The sequence below is a fragment of the Chenopodium album genome, chromosome 19 (genome assembly GCF_948465745.1).
Source record: "Chenopodium album chromosome 19, dcCheAlbu1.1, whole genome shotgun sequence".
NCBI classification, from domain to species: Eukaryota; Viridiplantae; Streptophyta; class Magnoliopsida; order Caryophyllales; family Amaranthaceae; genus Chenopodium; species Chenopodium album.
In genome coordinates, this window is record NC_137852.1 from 13518843 (window position 1) to 13546320 (window position 27478).

The 27478-nt window shown below is 34.0% G+C and overlaps 2 protein-coding genes across 2 annotated transcripts; one reads left to right on the forward strand and one right to left on the reverse strand.

Moving 5' to 3' along the window:
- The first annotated feature begins 8321 nt into the window (after nucleotides 1-8321).
- LOC145596170 (putative serine/threonine-protein kinase PBL7) lies at nucleotides 8322-13439 on the forward strand. Its single transcript, XM_081652591.1, has 5 exons — nucleotides 8322-8667; nucleotides 9294-9463; nucleotides 10033-10222; nucleotides 12197-12588; nucleotides 12929-13439. Exons 1-5 carry the CDS (start codon nucleotides 8562-8564, stop codon nucleotides 13190-13192), a joined length of 1122 nt encoding a protein of 373 aa, XP_081508717.1. The 5' UTR covers nucleotides 8322-8561; the 3' UTR covers nucleotides 13193-13439.
- A 1119-nt stretch (nucleotides 13440-14558) lies between these two features.
- LOC145594730 (uncharacterized) lies at nucleotides 14559-26134 on the reverse strand. Its single transcript, XM_081651065.1, has 18 exons — nucleotides 25798-26134; nucleotides 25258-25327; nucleotides 24102-24707; nucleotides 23844-24017; nucleotides 23640-23753; nucleotides 21561-21619; nucleotides 21055-21121; nucleotides 20874-20925; nucleotides 20697-20789; nucleotides 20430-20513; nucleotides 19901-20316; nucleotides 18518-18579; nucleotides 17366-17435; nucleotides 16954-17034; nucleotides 16681-16782; nucleotides 16157-16281; nucleotides 15859-15979; nucleotides 14559-14924 (listed from the first exon to the last, which is right to left on the reverse strand). The coding sequence occupies exons 1-18, from the start codon at nucleotides 25851-25853 to the stop codon at nucleotides 14814-14816; spliced, it is 2463 nt and encodes an 820-aa protein (XP_081507191.1). The 5' UTR covers nucleotides 25854-26134; the 3' UTR covers nucleotides 14559-14813.
- Between the last annotated feature and the right edge of the window lie 1344 nt (nucleotides 26135-27478).

Consider the following 27478-nt stretch of genomic DNA (forward strand, 5'->3'; position numbering starts at 1 on the left):
ATTCATGTGAAGTCTAATTTTTCAATGATTAAATCCATTTCTTTTTTATATCAAATATTGTAAGATTAAAAAAAGGTAAAATTAAATAAATTACAAAATTTATTAGAATATTGACATGGGACCCACGCTTTTTGTCAAATGAAACTCAAAGTTGAGTATATAAACTTAGCAACTTTCTTTTGGAGTTGCTAAGTTTAGATACCAACTTATGGGTATACATTACAAAAAATACTTTCTCTCCCCTAAAATAAATCACTTGAGTCTCACCATTGGAGAGAGTCTAAGGTTGGATCCTCTTCGGTTGATAAAGATAACACTGGGTTATGCTGGCTCAGACCCGACCCAACCTAAAAAAGCCTAGCTCGGCATAAGCCCATTGTTGAGCTAAGTCGAGCCAAGCCTACACTACTCGTCTAAGGCCATGGGTCGTGTCTGTGCCTAGTAATTTGGAACATAGGTATGGTATATTGGTATGGTCGTATAGCACTTTGGCACGTGGCCTGTAAAAGCACGAAATTGCTCACAAGCTAGTACGGCACATGGCCCGTTTTAACACGAAACTGCCCACAGGCTCTACTTCACCATTATACACTAGAATGTCCTGATACAGATATTATATTATAAACATTAACTACTTACTCGGTTTTTTTTTTCTTTTGCACCATGGGCCCACTTTTTACGAGGGATTTATGTTGATTCCTATGGACCTATGGTGCAAACAAAATGAGACAAAGAGAGTAGTATTTAAGCACAATGAGAAATAACAAAACAAGTTTTATATATATCATTCATTGCATATATAGCCATATCATATATAACTTACAAAGTGCAAAAATTGGATTTATTAAGGAAAGCACATGGGCCCATGGCTTTATTACGGGCAAGCATGTGGGTCGGACCGTCACACCCACAAAGGCCATGGGCTCGAGTTATCCATTTAATTAAGTTTATATAATCAAGTCAAGTTTTTTCCTATTAAATTAATTTTTTGGCAAATTTGTCAAAAAAAAACCTTTTAAGAGCCTCATTTTGCAAGAAAAAACCTTTTACACGATTTTTTGTTAAAAAAAACCACCACGATCAAATTATTTGTCTAAAGAAACCTAACCTCACTTTTCAGGCGTTGACTACAATTCTCCGGCGTTGACCTCCCCTTTCTTACAACTTGCACCCAAAATTTTATTATTTGCACTCCACCTTTTTATTCCCCTCTTATTTTCCCTCCAACTCCCCTCTTATTTTTTCTCTCTCCAAAAACTAATCTGCTTAAACCCCCCTGTCGTGGTGCTTGGAGGTTTTTGTGTTCTTCTAAACACAGCATCCTAGCTTTGACAATTGTCAGCTCCTACCTTCTCCTTGGATTGTCATGAGTGTCCAAGAGGTCCTCTTTGCACAAGGGAAGCCACATTTGCAATTTACCATTGTACCCCAAAATTAAACAAGAATTTGCGTCACAAAAATTAGGGGAAACACAAGAACTCACAGACGAGGAAAATCACAAAGGAAAGAAGAATGATTGAACTCTAAAATTTGTGGAAGAACCCTAAATTACCTTTCAATTGTTTTGATTTGGGGAATTTTTGCCTAATTTTACAAGCTACTGATTTGGGGAAGGAAGGCCTAGAATATATAGATAGAAAATTAGGTTAGCAAAAAAAATTGGAGGGAAATAAAACAAACAGTAGGGTGCAAGTAGTGAGAAAGGGGAGGTCAACGCCGGAGAATTGTAGTCAATGCCTGAAAAGTGAGGTTAGGTTTCTTCAGACAAAGAATTTGATCGTGGTGGTTTTTTTTAACAAAAAAATCGTTTAAAAGGTTTTACTTGCAAAATGAGACTTTTAAAAGGTTTTTTTTTTTTTGACAAATTTGCCTAATTTTTTTTCCTAACTATGAACCAAATCAATAATAACATAATACTAAAGCAGACACTAGGAATGACACGTGTCATTTATTGATGCTATATTTTCCCTCCAATTTTTTTTTTTTTAAATATTTTTTGTCAAATCTTCTTAAACAATCTTCTACTATACCTACGAAGATATTTTTTCAATATTTAGCTAACATATATATACCATATTTTAATTTCATATCTTTTATACCTTTTATATAAGGTAATTCATTATTATTGCCCAGACCATGTGTCGATCAAAGTTTGTCAACTGGTTAAATTTGTTAGGGGAGAGTGTTATATCAGTAAACTAGATGTCTTTGTTCCAAGGTATAACTTTTGGGAAAAAAAGTCATGTTATTTTATGCGTAGTACAAATGTTATGATTTTCTCTAATTTATTTTATTTTTTGTAAATTATTGTAGAGCTAATTAAAGGCTATAATTAAGAGAGTATTGCATGGTACTAACCTTGGTGTCTTTGTTAGATTAAGAACCGGTATAAAATTAAGTAATTTTGTTTATATTAAAAGAAACTATAACTTTCTCTTTTGTGTAAATTATTGCGTATCTTTTTAAGGATTGTAATAAATCATACAAAAAATTTGTTAAAATCGTGCATTGCACGGGATCTAATCTAATTTATCCTGATATAGTGTGTCAAAAACTATCGAGAAAACCAAGACAATTTCTTAAATAGAAAATTGGCTCATCTCAAGATATAATGAAACTCAATTTTCTAATTTCAAAGATATAAAACCAAATTCTAGTTAGTCTAATAGTCAAAGTCTGATCCAAAGCTAAGGGCCTGTTCACTTTAGCTTAATTTCAGTTCAATTCAGTTCAGTTTAGCTCACCTCAGCTCCAATTAGTTCAGTTCAGCTCCAATCAATTCAATTCAGTTCAGTTCAGTTCAGCTCCTAATAATTTCCTTCTCTCATAAAATATTCATTTTAGCTCAGTTCAGCTCCAATCAGTAGTTCAACTCAGTTTAGTAAATGTGAACAGGCCCTTAGTCAAAATCCATGTATTTGTCTCATGCAATTCTAAGTCTGTCCAAGTCCAACTTTTATTTTTGTCAAGTCTTATTCCAAATCAATAATAACATAATATTAAAACAGACACCGGGAATGACACATGTCACTTCCTGGTGTCGCTTTTTCTCTCCGAAAACCACTTTCCTGAAATAAATATATTCTAAATTGATTTTTCTTTTTATATCTTTTTGATTGACGGCTTATTTAAGACAATAAATTGATAAATTGATAGGTTTTAGCTGTATGTAGGACCTTCTAATATTTAAATTTTAAAAATGTTAAATATGTATGATAGCTCTTCAAAAAAATTAAAAGATGACATCATCATTGCATTTAGGCAGAAATTTTTTTTTTATTAAGAAAGCGACACGTGGGCAGTGGTGATGTCAGCATCTTCTGTTTTAGTAATATTTATAGATTTCCCCTTACTATTTGGTATTTATATTTCATTTATACTCACTCAACAAAAATATTATTCTTTTAATTAATACTATGCAATGATTAAACTAATAATAAACAATGAAAGTTACCGTGCATGACACGGGATATAATCTAGTTTTATCTAAATCAAAAGGGTATGTTCTCTATGATTATTTTCAGGTCAGGTCAGTTCAGTTCAGCTCCAAATTTCCTTCTCTTATAAGATATTCATTTCAGTTCAGCTCTAATAAGTTCAGTTCAGCTCAGTTCACTCAATGAGAACAGACCCTAATTCCAATTTTGTGTAAAGTCTAATCTAGTCCATTTCAATTCGTATTTGAATTTATAGGCCCAATCACACAACCATGCATGGTGGGCCTTTTCCAAATTTAAATTTTCATTTACGGCCAGGCATGCAACAACGATATATCTGATCCAATTTCAAATCAGAAGCCTTGTTTTAGTCCCAATTTTGTATCCTTGATAGGTCCTCCTCAGCTCAATTTTGAAATCAAATCTATATGTATTGGCCTTGTCTGCATCTTTAGGCTTGTTTTCGTAACCAAGTCTAATTTATGTTTGATTGAGTATTTATGATCCATCTAATTCTTTTTTAAGTTCTTGTTTATAGGTTTAGGATACTTTACCTATGAAAGATTCTAGTTTAGACCCATTTTCAAGACAATCTTAAGCCCATGGCAATGTTTAGTCACTTGTGTGTCTCTTCTATGGTCAATCTGTTTTCAAAAACATATTTTCAGGCCTTTAAAGTAAAATATATAGAATAATGTGGTAACAATTTAAGAGTGTTCAAGAAAGGAAAAGACTATTTTACAATAATCAAGGATCATTAGACGTATGGTCCATAGTTAGTGACTACTTTATCTCGCCCATAGATCCAAGTGAAGAACAACATAACTTGAATAGCCCAAATTCAATGCAATCAAAACTACATAGTTAAGCATCTGAAATAGAGAAACTACTTAGATCATGGCTACACCTGAGCAAATGAGTGCTCAACTTCAAGAATAGGAGAAAAAGAATAAGGAGCTCGACGAGTAAGTATCCTTGGTGAACAAAAATAAGTTAGGTCAAGGTGAAGAAGAGTTCGTGTCAATACCAATTCCAAATTCTAAAATTGAGTAGAAGATGCATACCACCTATGTTTAGTTACCATGTAATCTATACTTATACATTAAAGTAATGCCTGTAGTTATCTCTTAAGTACATGTGTCATCATCTCATAAAAAGTTTTCCCAAAAAAAAAAATTATATATATGTTTGTTTATTTATTTATTTATTTTAAGAGAAGTTTGTTACTGCTGATATTTCAGGGATGGGCGGATGGCAACACAATAACAATTTAATTAATTAATATATATATATATACATATATATATATACATATATATACATATATATATATATATATATGTACGTATATATATATATATATGTATATATATATATATGTATAAAATAATAATTAGGATATTATGAAAAAGTATTTGTTTATTTATTTATTTTTGTTATCAACAAGAATAACATGAATAGCGGCAAATACAAGTTTATCTGCCAGATAAATAAAATTTTGTTAATCTAGTGACATTTCTGTAAATAAATTGAAAAAGTGTGTCATTTGTTCAATAATGTGGTGAGGTGTCCAATTACAGTTTGCAACTTGCTTTTACTGTTTGGTCATGAAATTACACATGTACCCTTCAACTAGTACATAAAAAGATGCATGTACCCCTCCACTGGTACTTGAAAAGACGATTATATTCCTAGATAAACAGATGGGGAATTAACTAGGCACAGCTCCATGAATAGTGAGTACTTTTTAAGAATAAGCGTATGCCCTTTTTTTTTTTTAAAAAAAAAAAAATATGCTTTCATATTAATAATACTAAAATGTTATTACTCCTTCCATCTCACGTTAATTGTACTATAAAATTAGACATTGAGATTAATCTTTGGGTTTTTCTAATAAGCTATGCCCCCCAAAGTTCTTCGGTTTCTATGTTGTACTAATACTTTTTCAATGTTATAAGTTGTGCTCTCCACCTCACGATATTTTATCAACAATACCCTTTTATAACCATATTCGTTGACGAAAGTTAAGTTATTTTATCAACAATGGTGTCATGGCATTATTACATTGAACCAAGCTCTATCCTTTCTAATATCATCATAGACGACATGAATCGGGGCACGACCATTGTCATTAGAAGAAACAGCTTTGACAACATTCACCGCATCCGCTTCCACCCAAATGTTCCTATATCCAAATCGCATAGCCAACAAGTGCATAGCGCATTGCCTGAGCTTCGACACATTCCGAAGTTGCCGGGTTTACTGCCTTCGTTGCTGTCAAGACTAACCTCCCATCAGCGTCCCTAAAGATGACCCCCAACCCAGCATTGCCCATCGAAGGGACGTGTGCATCAACATTAGCTTTAATACATCCTTGCGGGGGGCACTTCCACACAACACTACTTGCTGGCATAATTGGAGCAGTAGGAAGAAAGACCTTCTTGGCATATTCATAGTAGTCCTCGACTAGCCTACAATACCCAGCCGCAAGCATAACCGTATTTGGGCTTTCATTCTCAAATATGGTCAGATTTCTACATCGCCAAGCAGCCCACATCAGAGCTGCCATTCGCCTCAGCACGGTGCCTTCTATTTTGCTTAAAACTCCTAACACGATAAACTCAACATAAATACAATATTAACATAAATACATCATAACCAACTCTAATATTGAGGGCACAACTAAGACGTTCGAAAAATCATGGGCACAGCTTACAAACCGAATAAGCTTGGGGGCATAACTTAGAAAAACCCTTAATCTTTTTATCACAATATTTATTGTACTTTTATTTTTATTAATATTTTTTTAATTTTAATGATATTGTTTTTTTTTTTATATTTTCTAATAAATGAATAATCTAATATATAAATATAAAGGGGAGTTTTTTCCCGAGTTTTTAGAGAGCCACGTAGGATCTAATTTTCTCGGCGCGCCATGTAGGATTATAAATCTTAGTAGTAGCCAATTAAATAAGAGATTATTAATTATTTTATATATATATAAAGGGGAGTTTTTTCTCAAGAGAGCCACGTAGGATCTAATTTTTTTCGGCGCGCCATGTAGGATTATAAATCTTAGTAGTAGCCAATTAAATAAGAGATTATTAATTTCTTTTAGAATTAAACAATTCAAATGCCACGTAAGCAAAATTGGCGAATGAGATTTTTAAGTTTAAATTAATTAAAAATTAAATATTATCTTTTAATATTAGGAATTTTATCTAAATATATAACAGATTTTAGCTCATAAATACAAAAAAAAAAAAAAAAAAAAAAAAAAAAACAAATAAACCATGCATTGCACGGGCTTCATCTAGTGAAATACTATTGTAAAACCGTGCTTATGCACGAGTTTTGAACTAGTTATATATAAGTACGAAACCTTGAAAACTATATTATTCAACTCTAACCCCTTCTATAAAGCTAATCAATTCTAGCATCAAGTCAAATAACAATTTCACATTCAAGTACTAGAGTAGTAGAGTATACAAGTATTAGAGTGTAGATGTTTAGATGATTATATTTATTTAAATCTATTATTAATATTAAGTTACATTTTATAAAAACTTAATGTGTACATGTTACTAGTAATACTTAGCCAATGATGAAGTTATAACATTAGTAAATCCCAAATTATTTAACTTGAAGTAATTTTAAGTACATAATCAGATAATTTAAGGATGACAATAATAAAGGGATATTTGCTAACCAATCCACCTACTTTAAATAAGACGAAAACACTATTAACTAAACGCGGGGAGGGGGGGGGGGGTGATGGATAAGTTGGGTCAGGATCAGATGAGATATGGATGGTGCTCTACTCCACCCACTGATAAATACGCTTACTTGTTTAATGTATACTGAGATTATTTATATACGAATTCTAATATAAAAGATATGAAATCCGTAAGAAATTTTTTTTTTGTTGAAACTAATATTTTCAAACAACCCGTTGTTTCCTTATTATTAACAAAATATAAAAAATTATTGTAGGAATAACCATAAATAAAGTTTTTTTTCTCACATTTTATTTATTCATCCGTTAGTTATTCGATTCACTCGTTTCATTTGCAAATGACGAATGGATAGATGTGGGTGATTGTTGAAGTGGGTGATGAATGGATGTGGATGGAGCGATTGGAATAATGGATGAATGCGGTATCCAATTTGAATCCGACCCATTGACATCTCTAATTTCCATGTATATCTTTTGAGATAAGTATAAAAATATAAAATCTTTGTTCTAAGGTTATCATAAGTTAGGTATTATCGGGTTGCCATTTTAAACATGTTATGTAAACCAAATCAAAACTTGTTTTCTGACGAGTCATATAATTTATTAGGAGCTCAATGTAGGGTCTTGTAAAATTTTAGTTGGAATGATTACGAGCCAGATCATTTCAAACAAAAAGACGAGTCTTGGATTATTAGATCAAATAAGGGTCTGTTCACATTTACTTAATTTCAGTTCAGCTCCGTTCAGTTCAGCTCCAATCAGTTCAGTTCAGTTCAGTTCAGTTCCAATCAGTTCAATTCAGTTCAGCTCTTAATTTCCCTCTCACATAAAATATTTATTTCAGTTCAGTTCAGTTCATTTCAGCTCCAATCAGTTCAGTTCAGCTCAGTTCAGTAAATATGAACAGACCCTAAATTTAAAATTGATTTCACGTCGGATCACATCGACTATGAAGTATCATCTCCCGGGTCCATAGCCGGGTCTAAATTCGAACCGTTTCATGGATCAAGTCCGAAATGAGAGTTGTAGCCATAACCCATAAGCCCATACCAATCACTCATAGTTGTTCAAAGAGATATGAGCAGAAAGCTGGATGAACATGCCCTGTATAAAAAGGCAGTATTTTTAATTTTTCAATGATGAAAGAGACATCATCATCTTAATTTCAAACCAAATTACATAATTCAGTGTCTCATTCTTCCCATTACCTTTGACCATCTCCTCCCAAAAGCCATACCCAAAAGTCGTGTTTTTGGTACCAACACTTTTTTTGTTGACCTTTTCCATTTGCTTTATCCTTCCATTTTAATTAAATACTACTGCTACTGTCACTCTTAATCCCACCAAAACTTCTGCTTAATCGAGGGATTTTGGAGAATTTCCAAGACATGGGTTGGTTTCCTTGTACTGGTGCTGGTAAATCAGTCGAAAATTTGAAGAAAAGAAGTGTCAAAAAGAGTTTAGAACATCAGATCTCATCATCATCAAGTTCAGGTGATTTCTTCATTTGGGTAATTTTCAGCATAAATTTTAAATACCCACTTCAATTGATTGATTATTTTGAGTTTTAAAGTTGCTATATTTGGGTGTATAATTTCTGGGGTTTCCTAGTTTTGATGTATAATAGAGCTTTTTTTTTTTTGGTGATTATAATTGTGGGATTATTTGATAGATAATAATATGATTTTTTTTTTAATCAGCATAATTTCATCTTTGATTTGGGCTGTTGGTAAATGATGATGTACTTTCAATCTATGTTACTCGACCGGTCTCGGACTATTTAATTTACCTCAAGTACCCGTGTTGGATCTTGGACATTATGTATTATGACATGGGTGTGAACATTTTGATGGTTTATTTTGGGCCAATGTAAAGAAAATTTTCACAAAATATGTGTGCTGGACACTTGGATACACACTTGTTTACATGATCTCAGTTTTGCCAATTCAGCTCAATTTGAAAGATCAATCATCAATGCATGTATTATTATGATGTTCTTTGATGATTGTACATGGTGCTCATCTTATGTCTTGTTTGATATTGCATTTGGTAGTTCTAAGGGAAATTTTATATGCTTTCTATCTGTTTATTGCTGCTTATGTTTAAGCTGAATTGTTCAGGGGATGGGAAAAAAGAGAGTACAAAAGATGGCAAATCAGATCATATTGCTGTAAAGACGTTTACATTTCGTGAATTAGCAGCTGTAACAAGGAACTTCCGGGCGGATTATTTAGTTGGTGAAGGTGGTTTTGGGCGGGTTTATAAAGGACGGCTGGAAAATACTTGTCAGGTTAGGTGACGGAATTCTGAGCTGCAAAGAAATATTGATCTATAGCAATTGCAATGTATTCAATACTGTTGGTTTATTGCTTAATTTGACTGCATAAATGCAGGCAGTTTGATTTCTTTCATGACTCATGAATGTCTTCTATAGTCTTATGCTCCAATATTATTAAAAAGCTGTTTTCCCAAATTTTTGGTACTTTTATTACTTGGCTATATCTGTTATTTATAAACAATCTCTCAAGTGACAACATTTTGAGTTGATTTTTGAGTGAATTATCGCGCAGCAGCTATGTTTTGTTGGAAATACTGTATAACTTTCAAGAGGGTGTTTTTATCGGAGTCGATTACTGGATTGTAAATTGTAATGCATGTTGCTTTCTTACAATATGTTGAATTGTTTGTCCCAAAAGTTTAAAGCCTGATAAAGGGGGAGGGGCTGTTGGTTTATACTTTTAATTCACTATTCCGTGCGCGTTTCTGTGAACTGAGAATTACATTTTACCCTGATTTATGTGAACTAATTATATTTTTTTGCATGGTCTTAATACTTATAAGATAATGGATTTGATGTAGGTTGTTGCTATTAAGAAACTTGATCATAATGGGCTTCAAGGCAATAGGGAGTTCCTTGTCGAAGTGTTGATGCTCAGCCTACTTCACCATCCAAACCTTGTTAACTTAATTGGATACTGTGCTGATGGAGATCAAAGGCTTCTTGTGTATGAATATATGCCACTAGGATCATTGGAAGACCATCTTTATGGTATGTATATAGCTGGTGACTCTTAATCAGTGTCCATTCATGGGGTAAAAGGTTTTCTGCTTTTAATAAGAAAGGTCTGAATGCATCAATATTCGAGTTATTTTTATTTCTTGCAAGAGTTGCAACTCAGCCTCCGTTTTGGTGCAGCAAGGGAAAAATTCTCTTAGTATTCGGCTGCTATTGGGCAATTTTGACTTACTGCATTATACTAATTAAACTAGAAAATTGGTAAACACAATTCCCTTGTTGAATTATTATGCATATCTTACTCAGTTTTCAATCAATCACTCATTCACACTCGTGTAAGGCCGCTGTTAAATGTTCCTAGAAGAAGATGGAGACTAGTTATGTATCGCATTTGAGGGCGCTTGCATGCTTCTCTTCGTATCAAGAAGCTCTTTGTGACATTGGAACTATGGGCGTATTTAATATTGTTTGATAGGAGATTGGGTATATGTAAGACTGTCAATGAAGAATTTCATATGGGTGATTTATGGAACTTTTGGAGATATGCAGTGAACTGGTATATATTTGGGTGGCTTTAGACTAATTATTAAGAAGAAAGAGTAAAATTGATACCTGAATTCGAAAGAGGAAGGTTTTTCACCATATAAGATGATAAGAGAAAAGGCTAAAGTTGCTGTAGTGCTGAGTTAGTTGGATTTGAACCTTATAATCTCAAAGCAGTTTGAACTCTCACTGATTTTGTATAAAGGCCAATACAAAGAACGATGCAAGTGCATTGTGTCACTTCCTTGAAGCATGGACAATTATCTGGTTTTGTGCTGTGTTATGATGCAACTCAAGACTCCAATAAACCTTAAGTTCTAATATGTTTGGGTTTTAATTCCTGCTTTATGTATTGATGGCAGCCAAAGCATGAGGCACCGACCAAGGGGAGTTTAAGAAGGGTGCTAAAGGAGTGCCATCTACTCTGCTTTGTGTAGAACTGCTTCCTATATCTGACCATTTGAGCATGCTACCTCCATCCAGGTCAAGTGAGGCTACCTTATAATCTCCTCTTTACATGAAAAAGAAAAAATGTAGTTGGGTAAAGTAATACTTCCTCCATTCGTTTTAAATGCAAGGTGGGGACATTGCATGGCATTTTACGAGAGGAGAGAGATAGAGAGTGAAAAATAGGGAACTCATGTGATGAGAAGAGAGATAGAGGGAATCATTGTCGAAATACAGTAATGTTGCAATTTCCTAAATAGGAACACTGGAACACATTGTGATTAAAAAAGGACGGAGGAAGCATATTACTTGTTGTAGCTGTACACAGTTTGGGAAAGGCTGTTATAGTCAAATCTTTACTGAGAAGACACCAGATGATTATTAGTTAGTACTACGTGATAGAGTAGACTATACCTTAAAGAGACATCCATTATAGTACATCATATAAGCTGTAGTTAAGCATGTTCTATTACTCAACATGTTTGTGTTCATAACTCATTAAATCAAAATCGACATCTCAATTTTATTAAAGAGACTCCTGCCCTAGTCAGGGTAGCTGTAGCCCGTAGGGGGCTTAGATGTACTCAGCTTTACCCCTATGATAATGAATTGTCGTTATCAATATCTTGACCTAATAAGCAACATAATCTTCACAAATATCACAATTAATAGGTTTTTATATTTATAATAATCACCTAGTGATTAGTTGTTTGTGACTTTGTGCACATGACAGCCTTTTTCATCATAGCCTGTCTTATAGATAATTTTTTTATGTTAAAATTCTTTTCTCGTTAATTTCATCGTGTTTTATTTGAAGAGTCATTCATTATGCATCCATCCCATGCTAATTGCAAAGCTTATTGCAATTGAAGTGCACATGAACTTCTGCATTGCATAAGAATTGACATTCTGTGTTGCTTGCTATTATGTCATTCTGTGTTTATTACTGCATAGTTGGTTGTTTTCTCTGATTTGTGGATGAAAAATGAATTTTTGACCACTGTTATCTTGTGCCAGACATTCCTCCTGACAGGAGACGACTTGATTGGAATACACGAATGAAAATAGCTGCTGGTGCTGCCAAGGGCTTGGAATACTTGCATGATAAAGCAAACCCGCCAGTTATATATCGAGATTTGAAATGTTCTAATATATTACTTGACGAAGATTATAACCCAAAGCTGTCTGACTTCGGCTTGGCCAAATTGGGGCCTGTAGGGGATAATACGCATGTTTCAACCAGAGTGATGGGAACTTACGGATATTGTGCTCCAGAATATGCAATGACTGGTCAGCTTACCCTAAAATCAGATGTTTATAGCTTTGGGGTTGTTCTTTTGGAACTCATTACAGGGAGGAAAGCAATTGACAATTCGAAAAGTAATGCAGAGCACAATCTTGTAGTATGGGTAAGAGGCTTCATCCTAATCATTTTTGTCTATAAGATTGATGATTTAACGATCCTGTTTCTTGGTTACCCTTGGGTTAACTTTTTGGTTGGCGAATGTTGACACAATGGTGGTCGAAGCATTTGAGTTATTATTTTTTATTTTTATTTTTTCATGGCATATCAGTACTTGTAAAGCTGATCATGCTCATGAAATTGATGAACCATTTAAGTGAACTTTGTAATTAGAAAGGCAAAACTAGAGGCAATTGGAAACAAATCTCTTCCTAGTTCCTGCTGTCCACAATCGTGTTTTGTAGATCTTAACTCCATTTGTTTTTTTGTCTTGTTCATTGGTGCAGGCACGACCCCTGTTTAAGGACAGAAGGAAATTCTCTCAGATAGCCGATCCAATGCTCCAAGGCAGGTATCCAGCAAGGGGATTGTATCAAGCTTTGGCAGTTGCTGCAATGTGTGTGCAAGAACAACCTAATATGAGACCCCTTATGGCTGATGTCGTCACAGCTTTGACTTACCTTGCTTCCCAAAAATATGATCCAGAGAGTGAGTCACGTCAAAGTTTTCACTCAGCTGCTTCCACTCCCCGAGCCAGAAGAGATTATTGAAAGCAAACTGCATTTTTTTGGGTTATAAGTCCAACATGTAAATTGAATCTGCTTAATCATAATGTTCAGTTTCAACTTTTAAGGCTGGTTTTGTGTTCAGATAGGCAGGAGTGGAAAAAAAAAAAAATAGAATCAATAGATAGCAAAATTCATCCTCAGTCCTTTGTACTTGTATGAATTATTATAGTTATATACTTATAACTCGTATATATAGAGATGATGATAAAGGGAACTTGTTCGTATACTACGTATTATAAATGCCTTGGTGTGTTGATGATTGGTTTTTTTTTGTTGGTCTGACAAGAGGAGCTATGAACCAAACGGCAAACAAACTAGAATATCTAGTAGTACAAATACTGTCTTTTACACGCAGAGATAGCCAACCAGTGGTCCGGAGTCACCCAGGAACGAGGAACCTTCCTAATACTGAAGGACAACAAGCTTGGCAACAAGCAATGAATATCGCGCAACAGCCATTCTGGTATCACATTCCTCGAACCTGAATCACAGAGCAAAGTAGAAAGCTCAGCCCGGTCAGTGTGTTTATGATTGACGTTTGTGTATAATGTGCCAATGAATAAAAGGCATAGTATAAAACACAAAACTTGGAACTTTATAATGGACTTTCCTGTCCTTACCCCCACTCACTGCAAATCAGAAGTACAGCTAATTGAACGATCTTTAATTTTATTTTGAATTACAACAATTTATTTGATGACTTAGCTCAAATATATTACAAAATTTAAAAAAGGAGTAAAAGAAAATAAAATTAAACAAATTGAATTATATCATACGGAGTATAACAATTGACTTGACTTGTATCCATAGACAAGTAGATGTTAAGGTTACTGATGCATTCAACATTGTAAAAAAATATGAAGAAAGAAAAAAAAATTCAGGATTACGGATTTTTTTTCTACAAAAAAAAAAAAAAATAAAAAAAATAAAAAATAAAAAAATAAAAAAAAATTGCATAATTACTCAATGGATAATCCTATTATTTTTTTCGGTTAAATCTGTGTGGCCAGCTACATATAAGACTTTGTGATTTAACAAACATGCTAATATCAGCTTAACTTTCCATAGGTAATTGTAGAGTTTTTATTGCAAGTGTTAAAAATCACATTATCTGCAAATCATGTTTTCTTTGACTAATTTGTTGAGCAAAGATAGTTGCAGGTTTATATATGAACGTTACTGATAAATTCATTATGTAGAGACAATTGGGGTAAACAATTGACTTGTTTATCTTTTGACGCAATCTTGTGTTTTTTAAATGTCGCTTCACCATGTAAGGGTTGACACTCCATGGAACAGTGGTACATCAGAAAAAGCCGAGGGCTGAGAGAAGCTAACGGTCGTTGTAATTGTAATATCAATCACATTTTTATAGCAACTTTCTAACTATATTTCTACAATAATTTTATTAGTATATCGTTAACAAATACAAAATTGAACACTATACACTGGGTACATAACAACTATGAATCAAAAATTACCAACAAGACTTATCTATACTAATTGGATCGCACATTAGTATCCCGCCTGAACTGGATTTTGACCAGTACAATACAGACTATGTACCTCAATCAATTTGCCTGTATGAACAACAATCATATTATTATGGTTTCTCTAGAGCTTCACTTTCATTACTTTCTTTCTCCATGGCTGGGCTGTGTACCTCGTCAACAGGCTTGTTATCACTTGATTCTTCAGTGTTCGCTGGCTTTCCCTGTCAAAACCATCGGATTCAGGCCACAGTTGATTCAGTTGAATATAACAAGAGCTAGGAAGTTCCAAAAGAAGCTATACGTGCACTATGGTGATCATAATGCATCAATGTACAATATCTTCCATGGTTAGAATTCAAATGTTCAACCAAAAATATCTCTTCAAGCTATAATGGCAGAGTAACACGGCGACCAGAAGCTGCCGTTTAAACATGTAAGACAATAAGCATCAACAAATGCATATTGATTTGTTATTGGAAATCTGATTGCTACTAAATAGTAATTCTACCCAACAGAAACTACTTTGGAGACTAACATGCCAACATAGAAGATGAAAGAGCAATGGGTAGAAGGGGAAGCAACTCTGATTAATTCTTCATGGTAGTCAAATATGCTCTTAAATTCTGATAACCATTTAATTGCCTATGATCCATACGTATTGGGAAATAAGCAGTCATCGTGTATTGCTTAAAGGGAACAGCATACACTGCTTGTTTAGTTTGAAGTACAATACAATAATTTCTATTCGTTGAAGGGTCGACTAAAGACAGCCTCTCTGTTATGGTACTTATCACAGGGGTAAAGCTACAAGCACCTAACCCCTTACCCTGCCCAAGGTGGATGACTGGACGCCTTTATAGAGAAATTAGTTCGATAATCAATAGTTCAATGTTTATGTTGTAATGATCTATACTCCAATTCACATTATAGGGGTCTTCTTTTCCTCTTCTACATTATGATTTACAATGATGCTGAATGATTATTGAGCTTCTATTTTACTCCGTACTCCCTAAATTTTAATAGCAAACAGAAAGCTATACGTACTGGAAACATGTAAATCCAACAATAACTCTCACAAAAAAAAATGCAACAATGACTTGACAAAAAGGCAGCTCTGTTAGAAGTAAATAATAAAACAGTATCAAAGTAAGCTACCTTGTTCTTGTCACGCCATCCAAGTCCAAAAGGTCTTGCTAGCAGGCTAATTTTTCTAGGAGGCACATCAATTGAGGGCTCCATATTACTTTGTGCAGGTGAAGAATTGTTTTGCGCAGACCTACAAAGGAAAGGTCAGACCATCTTACATCACAATATTTTATCTTGAACACACAGAAGCCAAGATAAAGACTAACGTGCTCACAAGAATGCTTGCCAATTTATAATACAGTATAAGTTTGCATAAAAATGACACTCAGCTCAAAACTTCAAAGTTTCACTCAACCAGATTGCATACCTTGGAGAAGGTTGAACTTTCATTTGCCCAGATTGGTATTGCAGTGTAGCTTCCAACATTGACTCTGCCATAACTACCCGCTTCTCCATTTCAGCTAGTGAAGCAATAACCTTATCATACTTTTCCTACACATATGTAAAGAAGCATGAGCATCATCCTAACAAATCTACAGCAGCACATACTTTACAAAAATAAATAAGTAAAAGGATGGCGAAGACTGATGATTAAACCTGATAATTTAAACCTACAATTTTGTTTAGGTGTGTATTGAGCTAATTAGCAATCAATAACTAATAGCTAGCATGTCAACGAGCGTGATAATCTAAATCTTTATTGAATATGCAAAAATATCTAAGTAAAATTTCTTATATACGAAGTATAAAATTTGATCAAGCAGTTCAACAAAGGTAGCTGGATTTCATGAACTAATTAAAAAAAACAATCTAACTCTATGCCCTAAGTCTTTCCCTCCAATTGGATGGAATAAAAACCAAAAGGGGAGGGGTGGAGGATCTAAAAAAAACCTGAAGAGTTTCAGCAGCATGCCTCTGAGCTGCTGCTTCTTGTTCAGCAAATCTACGGGCGTCTTCTGTTAACTTCTGCTCTTGCTCAACCCGCATCAAGACCTAGAAATTTTTATGGTTTGATAGTTATGAGCAAACTTTACAAAATTTGCATAAAAAAATATCAAATATAAGAATTGAATTTATGCTCGAAGAATTTATGCATATTCAATCTTTTTCATTAGAAGAAACTTCTCGTTAATAATTATGTCAAATCTCAAAGCTTGATTAAACCTGAATCATGGCACTTTCTTGCTCCTGCTTATCAGCCAGGACCCGACGTAGCTCCGAAACTTCTTGTTCCAATTGTTCAACCTGCTTTCAATAAAAGACTACTTTAAATATGCAACTTGCTATCTACATAATTGCTTGTACTTTTTAAAATGATAATCTTGTCTAGGTAATATTCTGATTCCAGGAAATGTTAAATATAAACCAGTCAAAGTGAATTGTGTGTCCAATCAAACACTAACATTCATACTGACTGCTTCAATTTTTGATGGCCATCAAGACTAGAAGTTTACAAATGTTTCATGAAGTACACACTCTGCAGTCAAATATGTTTATGAAGGATATATGATGATAAATATAAGGTAGCATAAGGTTTGGACTTTAAATTTAAAATTTGAATATAATAAAAACATACCCTTGCACTTAGTTGTCGACGGTTGTCTTGCTTCACCATTTCCATTAATGCAGTCTCCAGCTCCTCTGCTCTGGAGCCACAATAAAATTTTTTAAAAAAAAAATGTTAAAGCTTACAGTAATTACTCAAAGATGAGAGGAAAGATCTAAAGAGCTGACAATCTGAAATTCTTCACAGAAAAATATGATTCGGTTTCAGCATACATCAACTACAAGTAGGAGAATGAGATGTCATTATGACCACATGATCATACTATGTGAAGAAGAAATATATTCATATATTTCAAGCAAGAATCGTGATCTAATGAATAATTTCCTGAAGCACCTAAATTTAACCTCCATTATGATGCCATTGATAATACACAAAAAATATGCAATTTAGAGACAGTAGCCACAATAATTGTAGCCTAAAGCTACTGCAGCAGCCTAACAATTAGGCTTCTGTCTAGGATATTGGGAAGAGCTACAAATAGGTGTCCTGACAATATAATTGACCAGCATACAAATTTTAAATTTCAAAGATAACATGCTTAAAACTATATATCAAAACAAATAACTGCCACAGCACAAAATAACATGATAATTAAAATGTTATAAGGTTTTTGCGATTCGGTTCAAGAAATGAAAGATTCAATATCAGAGGGTATATAAGGGTCACGTCTTCCTGTAGAAATGCAAGAGCAAAAACAGTGAGGTACTGAGGTGTGACATGATGAAAGCTGCATACATTAGATCTTCCCAGTCCAGGTTTGAGTGGGAACCGGAGGCTTGTTGATAATAGTATAATACCAACATTGATCATATAGAATTGACAAGCACATATAATAATTTGTGTTTTTTAAGTAACAAATTATACAAATTCATGAACATTCTTGTCAAGCTCATGTTTGGTCTTCTATTGAAAAAAAAAAATTATATTACCAGTTAAATATACTTGGACAAAGCAATCTTTGCCACAGTTTTCTGTGGAGTCTAATCAAGTTACCCTCTAAATCCAGAACTAAAGAGAAATTACAAAGAACAGAAACATGATAGCACATAGGGACACAAAAATTAGAATATTAAGGAAGTATATACCAAATCCTAGTTCTGAAAGTAGATTGGGTGTCATTCCTTATTATTGTTATACATGAAAAGAAAGCCTGAATTTCACCTTAGCTCTGCAGATCTTTTTTCCTCCAGCAATTTGCATAGCTCAACCTTCAACCATCCCGCCTAAGAGGAAATGTAAAGAGAAAAGTTAGAGTAACTAAAAAAAGAAAGTAAGGTAGTGGAAGTGGAAAAGAGAGAAAACATAGGGAGCACATAAACAAGGGAGATGTAAATTACAAACCCACAATTTATTGAAATTTTATAGATAAGAAAAAATGTACTATAGAGGAAGAAAAGGTTTTACAAAAACATTAGGAGAGGGAGGAGGAAAATTTGCAAAACACAATTACTTAACGAAAAAATATCGGAAACAAAATATATAAAAAAAAAATAATCCAGCAAGCACATTTAAAATATCCAGTTTCAGTTTTCTCCAACTAGCTACTCGATGCTCTTAACAGAGTTAACACCTCCTACCCAAAACATCCCTCTGGCCTCTATGTTTCCCAAATTCCTAAACACCCTAGATACAGTGATTACCAAGCTTGCCACCAAATGATCGGGGCATCGCCAGGAGAAGTGATACAACTAGAACTTTTTCAACCAACAATGAGCTTTGGCCAAACGTTCCCTCACCCCCCCCCCCCCCCCCATCCTCTTATATTCATCAAATACATCAACTCAGACGTCAGACCAGCAACATGGCTCACACTAAGAGATTTGCAAGAAATCTATGTTTCCTAAGAATTGTTGCTTCATTTTTCCTCAGCTCTTGATCTAAAGCCTTGTGCAAAATCTTTGCGCATATTATTAGCTTTTTTTTTTTTGCAGTATGAAAAGATTCTGATAGCCTAGAAACTGGATAAGCAATCAGCTCAGTATTTGAAAAATTATCTTTTATGTATCCAAAAGAGAATAAGGCATTGATTGATATGTATCCAAAAGAACACACAGGAAAAGCAGAAAATAGATCAAACACAACTTTTGGGCTCAATTTACCAAACCCTGAATATAACAAAGAATCTTTGTCAAAGATTAACGGATTTTACATGGCTAAAAAACTAAAAAATTCCAAGGTCAATATACATAAATAGTAAAGGCATGTCAGTGCGATGATGTCATCCAAAAGAGAGACTAAACTTCCACCTTAGCTTATCCAGAGAGAACAGAGACAGACATAGAGTGAACTAGTGCACACTGCTTACTGAACATGGTTTTAATGATATATTCTATTATATTCATAAAAAAGAAATTAAATCATAAAGCTGGCAAAAATTCCTAAAAGAGAGTCAATGAGCAAGGAAGTCACTGCTTTCTGCAAATTCAGACAAAAATGAGAAGTAACTACACAAAGTACAGTATTTCCCATTTAGCCAATACGGCAAATCAATGTATTGCGACAATGAGACTATTGTATCACTGAAAATTAAGAAATAAGCTTTACCTGCTCTTGAAGGTCTAAACCAGGATCAATTTCCACACCTCCAGTCATGCCAATAAAGTAATCATCTGACGTAGTTGAACCAGATTCCATGTGGGCTGTATCGCCATTCATTTTTTCATCAGTAACTTTTGATTTATCTGTCACAACAGATCCAGGATCATGCTTAAAACTGAACAGCTTAGAAGCAAGACCCTGTGAACTTTTCAGAGCCTGAAGGCCCTTGGATCTTTCCTCAATTGCAGCTATTACTGCTGGTCGATTTTTATCTCTTAATTCCTGCAGTCTAGCTTCATGAACATTTTGAAATCCCATGCAAGCTGTCAAGACCAGTTGACTGCTGTCAAACGTTGATCCAGCAAGAGATTGCAGCAAAGTAACTGCATCTCCCGCATCTTTTGTTGTCACCAAGGCAGGGCCTATGCAAAGTTGGAAAGGAAATCATCATTATTAACAGTTAAGTGATTTGAAACAACAGTTCAGGAACCTTATGTCCCCAAAGCTTTTTAAAACAAAATTATAATCCCAGTACCATATAACTCCATTAGTGCAAGGGCAGTGCGGAATAGCATGACACGAGTTCCTTCAAATAGAAGCACATCCCAAACTCGAAGAACTGATGTAAGAAAAACCAGCAAATTATAAACAGCTGATCACTAAAATACTAGAATTGTCACAAACAAATATATATATTAGCAAAACTTCAGGCAAACAATGATGTGTATATGCTGCACAATGTCAAAAGAATCATGCACCATAAGCACCAAGACAGTATTTAAAATCAAAAATAGAAGCTAACCACTTTCCCATGGAAGCATATTCATGAATATAGAGAGAAACCATGGTCCAGTAACCCATGCCACTTGAACGCCCAAGTAATCAAGATGGTTAACTGCAAAAAGGGAGGTCACGTCATTCAGAAGTTGTCAAACGACAAAAATCAGTGATATAATTATACTAACAAGAGAATACAAACCCAATTTCGGGAATCGTTCACGCACCAAGTCCTCAAAAACAAGTTGGTCTACCTGTAATAATACAATATTGAGCTTGCATCAAAAAAATAATACAATATTGAGCATACGACTTGTCACAACAACCCCGAGAAAATTGTACAGATAATGCATGCTGATAGAATAGTAGGACAGCATTACTACCTGACATTCAATCATCTCTTCTGAATAATAACCATCAAAATAATCATCCATAATACCCATGAGGGTCCTGCAGATAAAGCCATTGAATAGTCACACAAATGGTCCATCAGGGAAGCCCACATAATATATTACTCCCTCTATCCCTATTTAGCTGACACACTTTACCCGGCAAAAAGTTTTAGGCAAACTTAATTGACTTCTTATTATATTATGTGATAGTTGGTAGTGGGGTATTATAATTAGCAGGTAGTGGGGAAACTTTCTTAATGTTAGTGGAAAATGAGACTGAAATGAAACGGTGAAAAATATTTGTTTTACAAAAAAAGTTGAGTCAATGCCATTTATGGAAAGAAAGAGAAGTGTCACCTAAATAAAGACAGGACAAGGAAAGTGTGTCAACTAAATAAGAACGGGAAAAAACTTGAACAGTGCAGCGCATGTAGAACTATATTAAAGTGTAGTTAATATAGAATAAGGTTGTTAAAATTGCGGGTTTTCAGACCTACCAAAAGGCATTCTCTTCCGGCATCAAAAGCAACAGTAAGCCAGCAAAAAAGTTCATAGCCTGGTGATACAAAAAGATAAGAGATGACAAACTGAATAAGTTCTTCAATTCCATTGTACATTTGATGCATAAAAGCTTCTCTAAACCTTCCACCAGGCATTAAAGCAGGCAAAACCTTCTAGATAGTAATCATAGTATGACTTTTAGTAATATGATTTATAGAGTATTTAAAAACTAATCAATTAAAGCAGGTTGCAACCTTAACAATGAAAACAGAAAACCGAATGTTAATTTTATAAACATAAAGAAAGAAAACTAAAACAAAACTTCACAGAATTGATAGACAGAACCACAGGAAAATGATGGGTTTGTATAGTTTGCCAAATGCTTGGTACTGCTAATGATTGACGGATTCCTAGAAGTTTCGCCTTTCCAGCCTCCACCATCCCCACCCCCCTTTTTCTCTGCCTACCTCATTCACTCATCACTCATTGGAGATTATTTCTCTCCAGCAACATCAATTTAGCACCCCCGTCAAAAAAAAAAAAAAAAAAAAAAAAACAACACTTTATGCCAACAAAATATATCCACCATGGTTAAAAAGGCTCTTACAATCAAACAAAAGCCTAAGATTGTTTTGTCATCATTTCCTTTCAATCAATCCATCAAATTTTGTATCTGTGGTATAGGGAGTATTGAAGTCCCATGAACCTGCCCAATTTAGATGTCAGCAAACCATTTCAAGTTTTAATCAACCATCAGTGGATAGGATTTCCAATATGATTTAAATTCTGTAATTTTCCAGAACATTTGTGAGCAGAAACATCTCAGCTACTTTTTCTTCAAGTTTAAAATGCCCAAAACAAAGCTAGCTTGTCACTTATTGTCAAGCCTGTTTTTCAGCATTTAGCCATTTATGGTACAGTGTAATCAGGGATAGGTGTTTCCAAACTTCATAGTTTTACTTTAATGTTATCACAGTTAGCAAACAAATAAATAATTTACTCAGTTTTGCCCCCAGTTAACTCCTCAAAACTTGAAAACAAAAAACCACATGGAGCATGAATTGCCAAAAAGTTTTCTCTCCTACCTCCGGACAAGTCTTAGACGACATATTATGGGTCTATTTTGACTCGGGAACGGGTGTCGGACACAGACACATGTCCAAGTGTTCGATCCGGCAAGTTCCAAAATTTTAGGAATATTGGACACGGGTACGGGGACACGTCAATACGTCACTTAAATTTATATACATAAATTGTATATTACAAAAGCTTTAAATTTTTCATTATGTCTACCCCTATTTTTTTTGTTTTAATTCTTTCCTTGGTAAATTTTCCTAATAAATGGCAATCTTCTTCTCTCTTTTTTCCTCTCCTCTCTTAATGGAAGTGTCCGAGTGCACAGTAAAGGGGATCGAAGACATGTCCCGTGTCCGACTTCACGATATTAGTGTCCGATTAACATAGATTATGGGACATCTCAAAAATCAAACACATTAAAAGTTTTATAATATGGAGGAGTTGATTTTTTGTACGCAATTTCCATCCCGTCCCAATTTTTAAGACAACTTCCTAAGTACTGCCTCAGTCTAAAAATCAAGTTCCTCTTCAACTCAGGGATGGAAATAACAGTGCCCATAAAATTTCGATAATTTTAAATTGAAATTATTCTACAATTGCCATAATGAAATGGTTTTCTTGGACCTTCAAAGACCATAAGCAATAAGAGAGTTCTACATATGGAGATATACAAACATAAATAGTTGAATAATTGACTTGGATATCTTCATATCTTAGAGAGTAGAGAGATGCATCTTAAGACCAATATCCAAGATGCCCAAATCATAGGCCAAGCCATTCCGCCTAAGCTTCTCAAATGTATAAATGAAATATTGGTTAATAAAATCTATAAAATTTATAACATCGTCCTTTACTTTTTCCAAGTCTATAAAATTTGTAACAAACCTGGAAAAAGTTAAATGGAAAAACTTGGAAATGCTAGGAGCTCAGTTAAGTTATTTATTTAATGATCTAGAATTCAAAAAAAGTGGTAAACAAGATTTTTCAAAGTCAATTACCTGGCAATAGCCAACTGACGGATTATGCCGTGCATATGCTATAAGTAATCGCCTTAAAGCATTTCTACCATTCTCATCCAAAGCTGGGTGGCCTGGGAAAGTACGAGGTAAATCCTGTGTGCATATGATTATACTAAAATCAGGGCCTAAAACCTTTTTTTTTCTTTTTTTAATGGTATTGACAAGAGAAAAAAATCAATTCACCTTTTCAATCTGCCCCTTCCATTTCTCACATCGTCCTTTACTTTCTACACCAGGCTCTTTATCATTTATTTCTTCTTGATTTGTTTTATAACCATGATAACTTTCTGCAGACAACAGATTTTGATAGTAGTTCTCTACTCGGCGTGCTTTCACACCAACAAAGGCTTGCCAAAGCTGCAATTGTAAGGAATAAACCAACTATTAAACAAGTGTACCCAGTAAAAATTAAATAACATGTAGTCTAATCAAATAATATACCTCTCCTCTAAGGGCCATTGGCAGTCCCCCTCGAACAAGGACTTCAAGCTCTTCTTTCCAAGGAGAACTAGAGTCTAAGTTGGTTCCTTCCAAAAGGTTAGTAGTAGCAGGAGAGGCAGCACTATCAATAGAAGGGACGTCTTGAACAGGATCTGATCTCTCCACATCATAGAATTCTTCTTCCGAATCATCTTCTGGTGCTCCTTTGGAAGATTTAGCCTCTTCATTAGTTTTGAGAGCCTTTTGAGGATCAGTATCCTGTCCTCTCCTAGACAAATTGTTCTTCTTTTTTACACGAACACGCATCATATCCTCTATTGTACGTAATGATGGCCTTATGTTCGACCATATTTGAACTTTGTGAGTTTTCTTCTCCTCTACTGCTGGGACCACTGGCTCCTGTTCTCCATTGTCGACTGAATTAGGTGTATCAGTTCCATTAACATCTTCATCCGATATATGATTACTAGTATCAGCTTCAGATGTCCTGAGATCTTCTTTGTTGTCAGTTGCATCAACTGCTACCCCATCAACAGGCAATTGGACAGACTCGGATACCCTTTCCAGAAAAATATTCCATCGGTCAGATCTTTCTTCTTCCTCTTCCTGAAAAGAAAAAATCAAATATAAGAAATACAACAAATTCAGAATAATAAGTTACATCCATCACTCTGTGAAAGTGAAGTGGTAAAGATAGCAGTCAAGTTATAAGCACTTCATCTACTAACGACGCATCTAAACTAATTAATACATATAATTCATACACAAATTCAATAACCTTCACCTAAGTCAAAATGTTAGCCATATATCCTTAAATCTTAATAGAATTTCGTTAGGAGATGTCTAACAAAAATTAACCCGACCATGATAACTTATCTTTTTTACCTTTTTGGGATGATTATAGAATCTACCAACTAATAGTGTGACACTATCTCAACCAAGACGTCATCATTCATATAAACCACGAAAACCAATCAAAAACGAATGAGACCGAATTCCTCAACTCATTAAATCATAAAATCTCTATTGCAAGTAAACATTTAGTATAGCAAACATTTGACACTCATCTCAATGCACAAAAGCAATTGCCAATGCTTCAAAATCCCTTCATTCATGAATCGATCGAAAACACGAACACAAAACCACTAAGTAGTACCTTGTAAATGTTAGCATACTCTCTATATCTTTGCACATGTTGAGGTCTAACAGCAAATCCATAAGCATCCCTACAATAAACAAAATATCATCTCCAAATTAGCAATATCATAATCAAATCAGCATTTATTCAAAAACAGGCAACAAAAAAGATGAAAAACACTAACATACAACACAGCATTGCTCAATTCGTACCACCAAATTCACCTCCAACTAAATTCAACTCGAATTCGACATTAAAATCGTATCAAATTACTCAACCCTTGCTCAAACCACATAACAATTAGATCAAAAAATTGTAAACCTACATTTCATTATTTTCATCAAATATCAATTAAAACCGACACAAAATTACGTCGGAAAAACCAAAATTAAACCCATATTACACAAAAATTACGTCGGAAAAATCAAAATCAAAATCAGCAGCCAAAAAACTCGAAAAAATCATGAAATTGAAGAATGAAAGCGGGAAAACAGGAGAGCGCGTGAAAGTAAAAAAAAAAAAATGGCTAAAAATGGCGGAAAAAGTAGAGAGAGAAACCTCTTGTGTTCGAGAGAAATGAGAGGATTAGTAGTAGAGTTGAGTTTCATTTTCATGATCGGGAGGAGAGAGAAAATAAGGAATGAGAAGATCTAGGAAAGAAGAAGGTTTTATTTGATTTTTATTTTTATTTATTTAATTTTCAACGGAGGTTGAAGAAAGGGAGACTATTATGGTGTTGTACTACTGGTGAAGTGGTGCAGCAGAGTAGAGAGAGAAAGGGAGTGCATCTGAGCACATGCCAGTGCGAGCGAGCAGCAGCGATTTGATGATGATATTTTTAGTGAGAATGAAGGGTGTTGTTTGTGAATACCATGTGATGATTTCTTACAACCCAAATTTGGGGAAGATGTTGTGGAAGGTTGGAAGGGGTTGGTTTGAAAATTGTTACCATTTCCTCTCAAAACTTTTTGTTTTGTTTTTTTTTTTTTTCCAGTAAGGAGTAGGGTCCTACCGCGCCGAAATCCATAATAGTTTTCTTGATAGCGGGTGGGTAAAAAACAATTTTTAGATTTTTTTTTGGGGTAAAATAAAACAATGAGAAGTTTTGGTGGTAAAAAAAAAAATTCGGTTTTTTTTTTTTTTTTTTTTTTTGTAAAGGTCAAAAAGTCCTAAATAATTTTTTTTTAAAATAATATTCTCGCAATCAAATACAGTATTGATACTCCCTTCATTTTAAAATAATTGCTCTACTTTCCATTTACAACCGTTTTTAAATACTTGCTCTATTTCCTTATTTAGAAAGCTTTTACAATATTTAATTCATTTTTCTCAATAGTGACCCCAACATAAATCATATTTTATTAATTTCATATTTTCTCTCTTCCAATTCTCTGTTTTTTTGCAATTTTTTATTCTTTCACCTACCCCACTACCATAGGAGCATCTACAAGATCACAATGGTTGTGTATAAGGACCTGCTTGCAATTTCTAAATAATTGCTAGCTACATGCTAGCTATTGTGGAGCTACAACCTCTTGTAGCTAAGCCAAACTGCATAGCTCTATAGAGCTATGTGGTTTCACTCCACCGAGTGCTATTATATTTATTTGTTTAATATATTTTATGTATTTATTTATTTGTTTATTCGTTTATTTATTATTTTATAACTTATTTATTACAATAGGATGTAGCTTACCATTGTAGAGGTTGTAGCTTAAATCATGTAGTTTGCAGGCCAAAGTTACATATATACATGTAGTTAGCCATTGTGAACGCTCTAATATTTTATTTATTTCTTCAATTTCTTCTAAACCTCCGCGCATGCAGAAATTGAGCAACTATTTAACAACAAATAGAATATTTATAACTAAATCCAAATGTACAATGAAACACAAACTTTCATTCACTCAGAAATTCTTGTTGTTTATATATATACACGCAATTGATTTTATATTTAATATAGTGACCCTACTTTTAACATAGTAACCGTATTTTTAATATAGTAACATTTATAAAAACTTGTGTGACCTTTAATTTTATTGTGAACATAAAAGTACGACATTATATTAAACATAGTGACCCTAATTTAACATAGTGACCTTTATAGTATTATTCTATATATTAATATTTTCATTACAAAAATAAAAAAACAAAAAAATAAAATAAAAATTAATAGCTTTTATAATGTCACTTTTATTTCAACATACTCCCTCCACCCCTTTTTGTAGTTCACATTTGC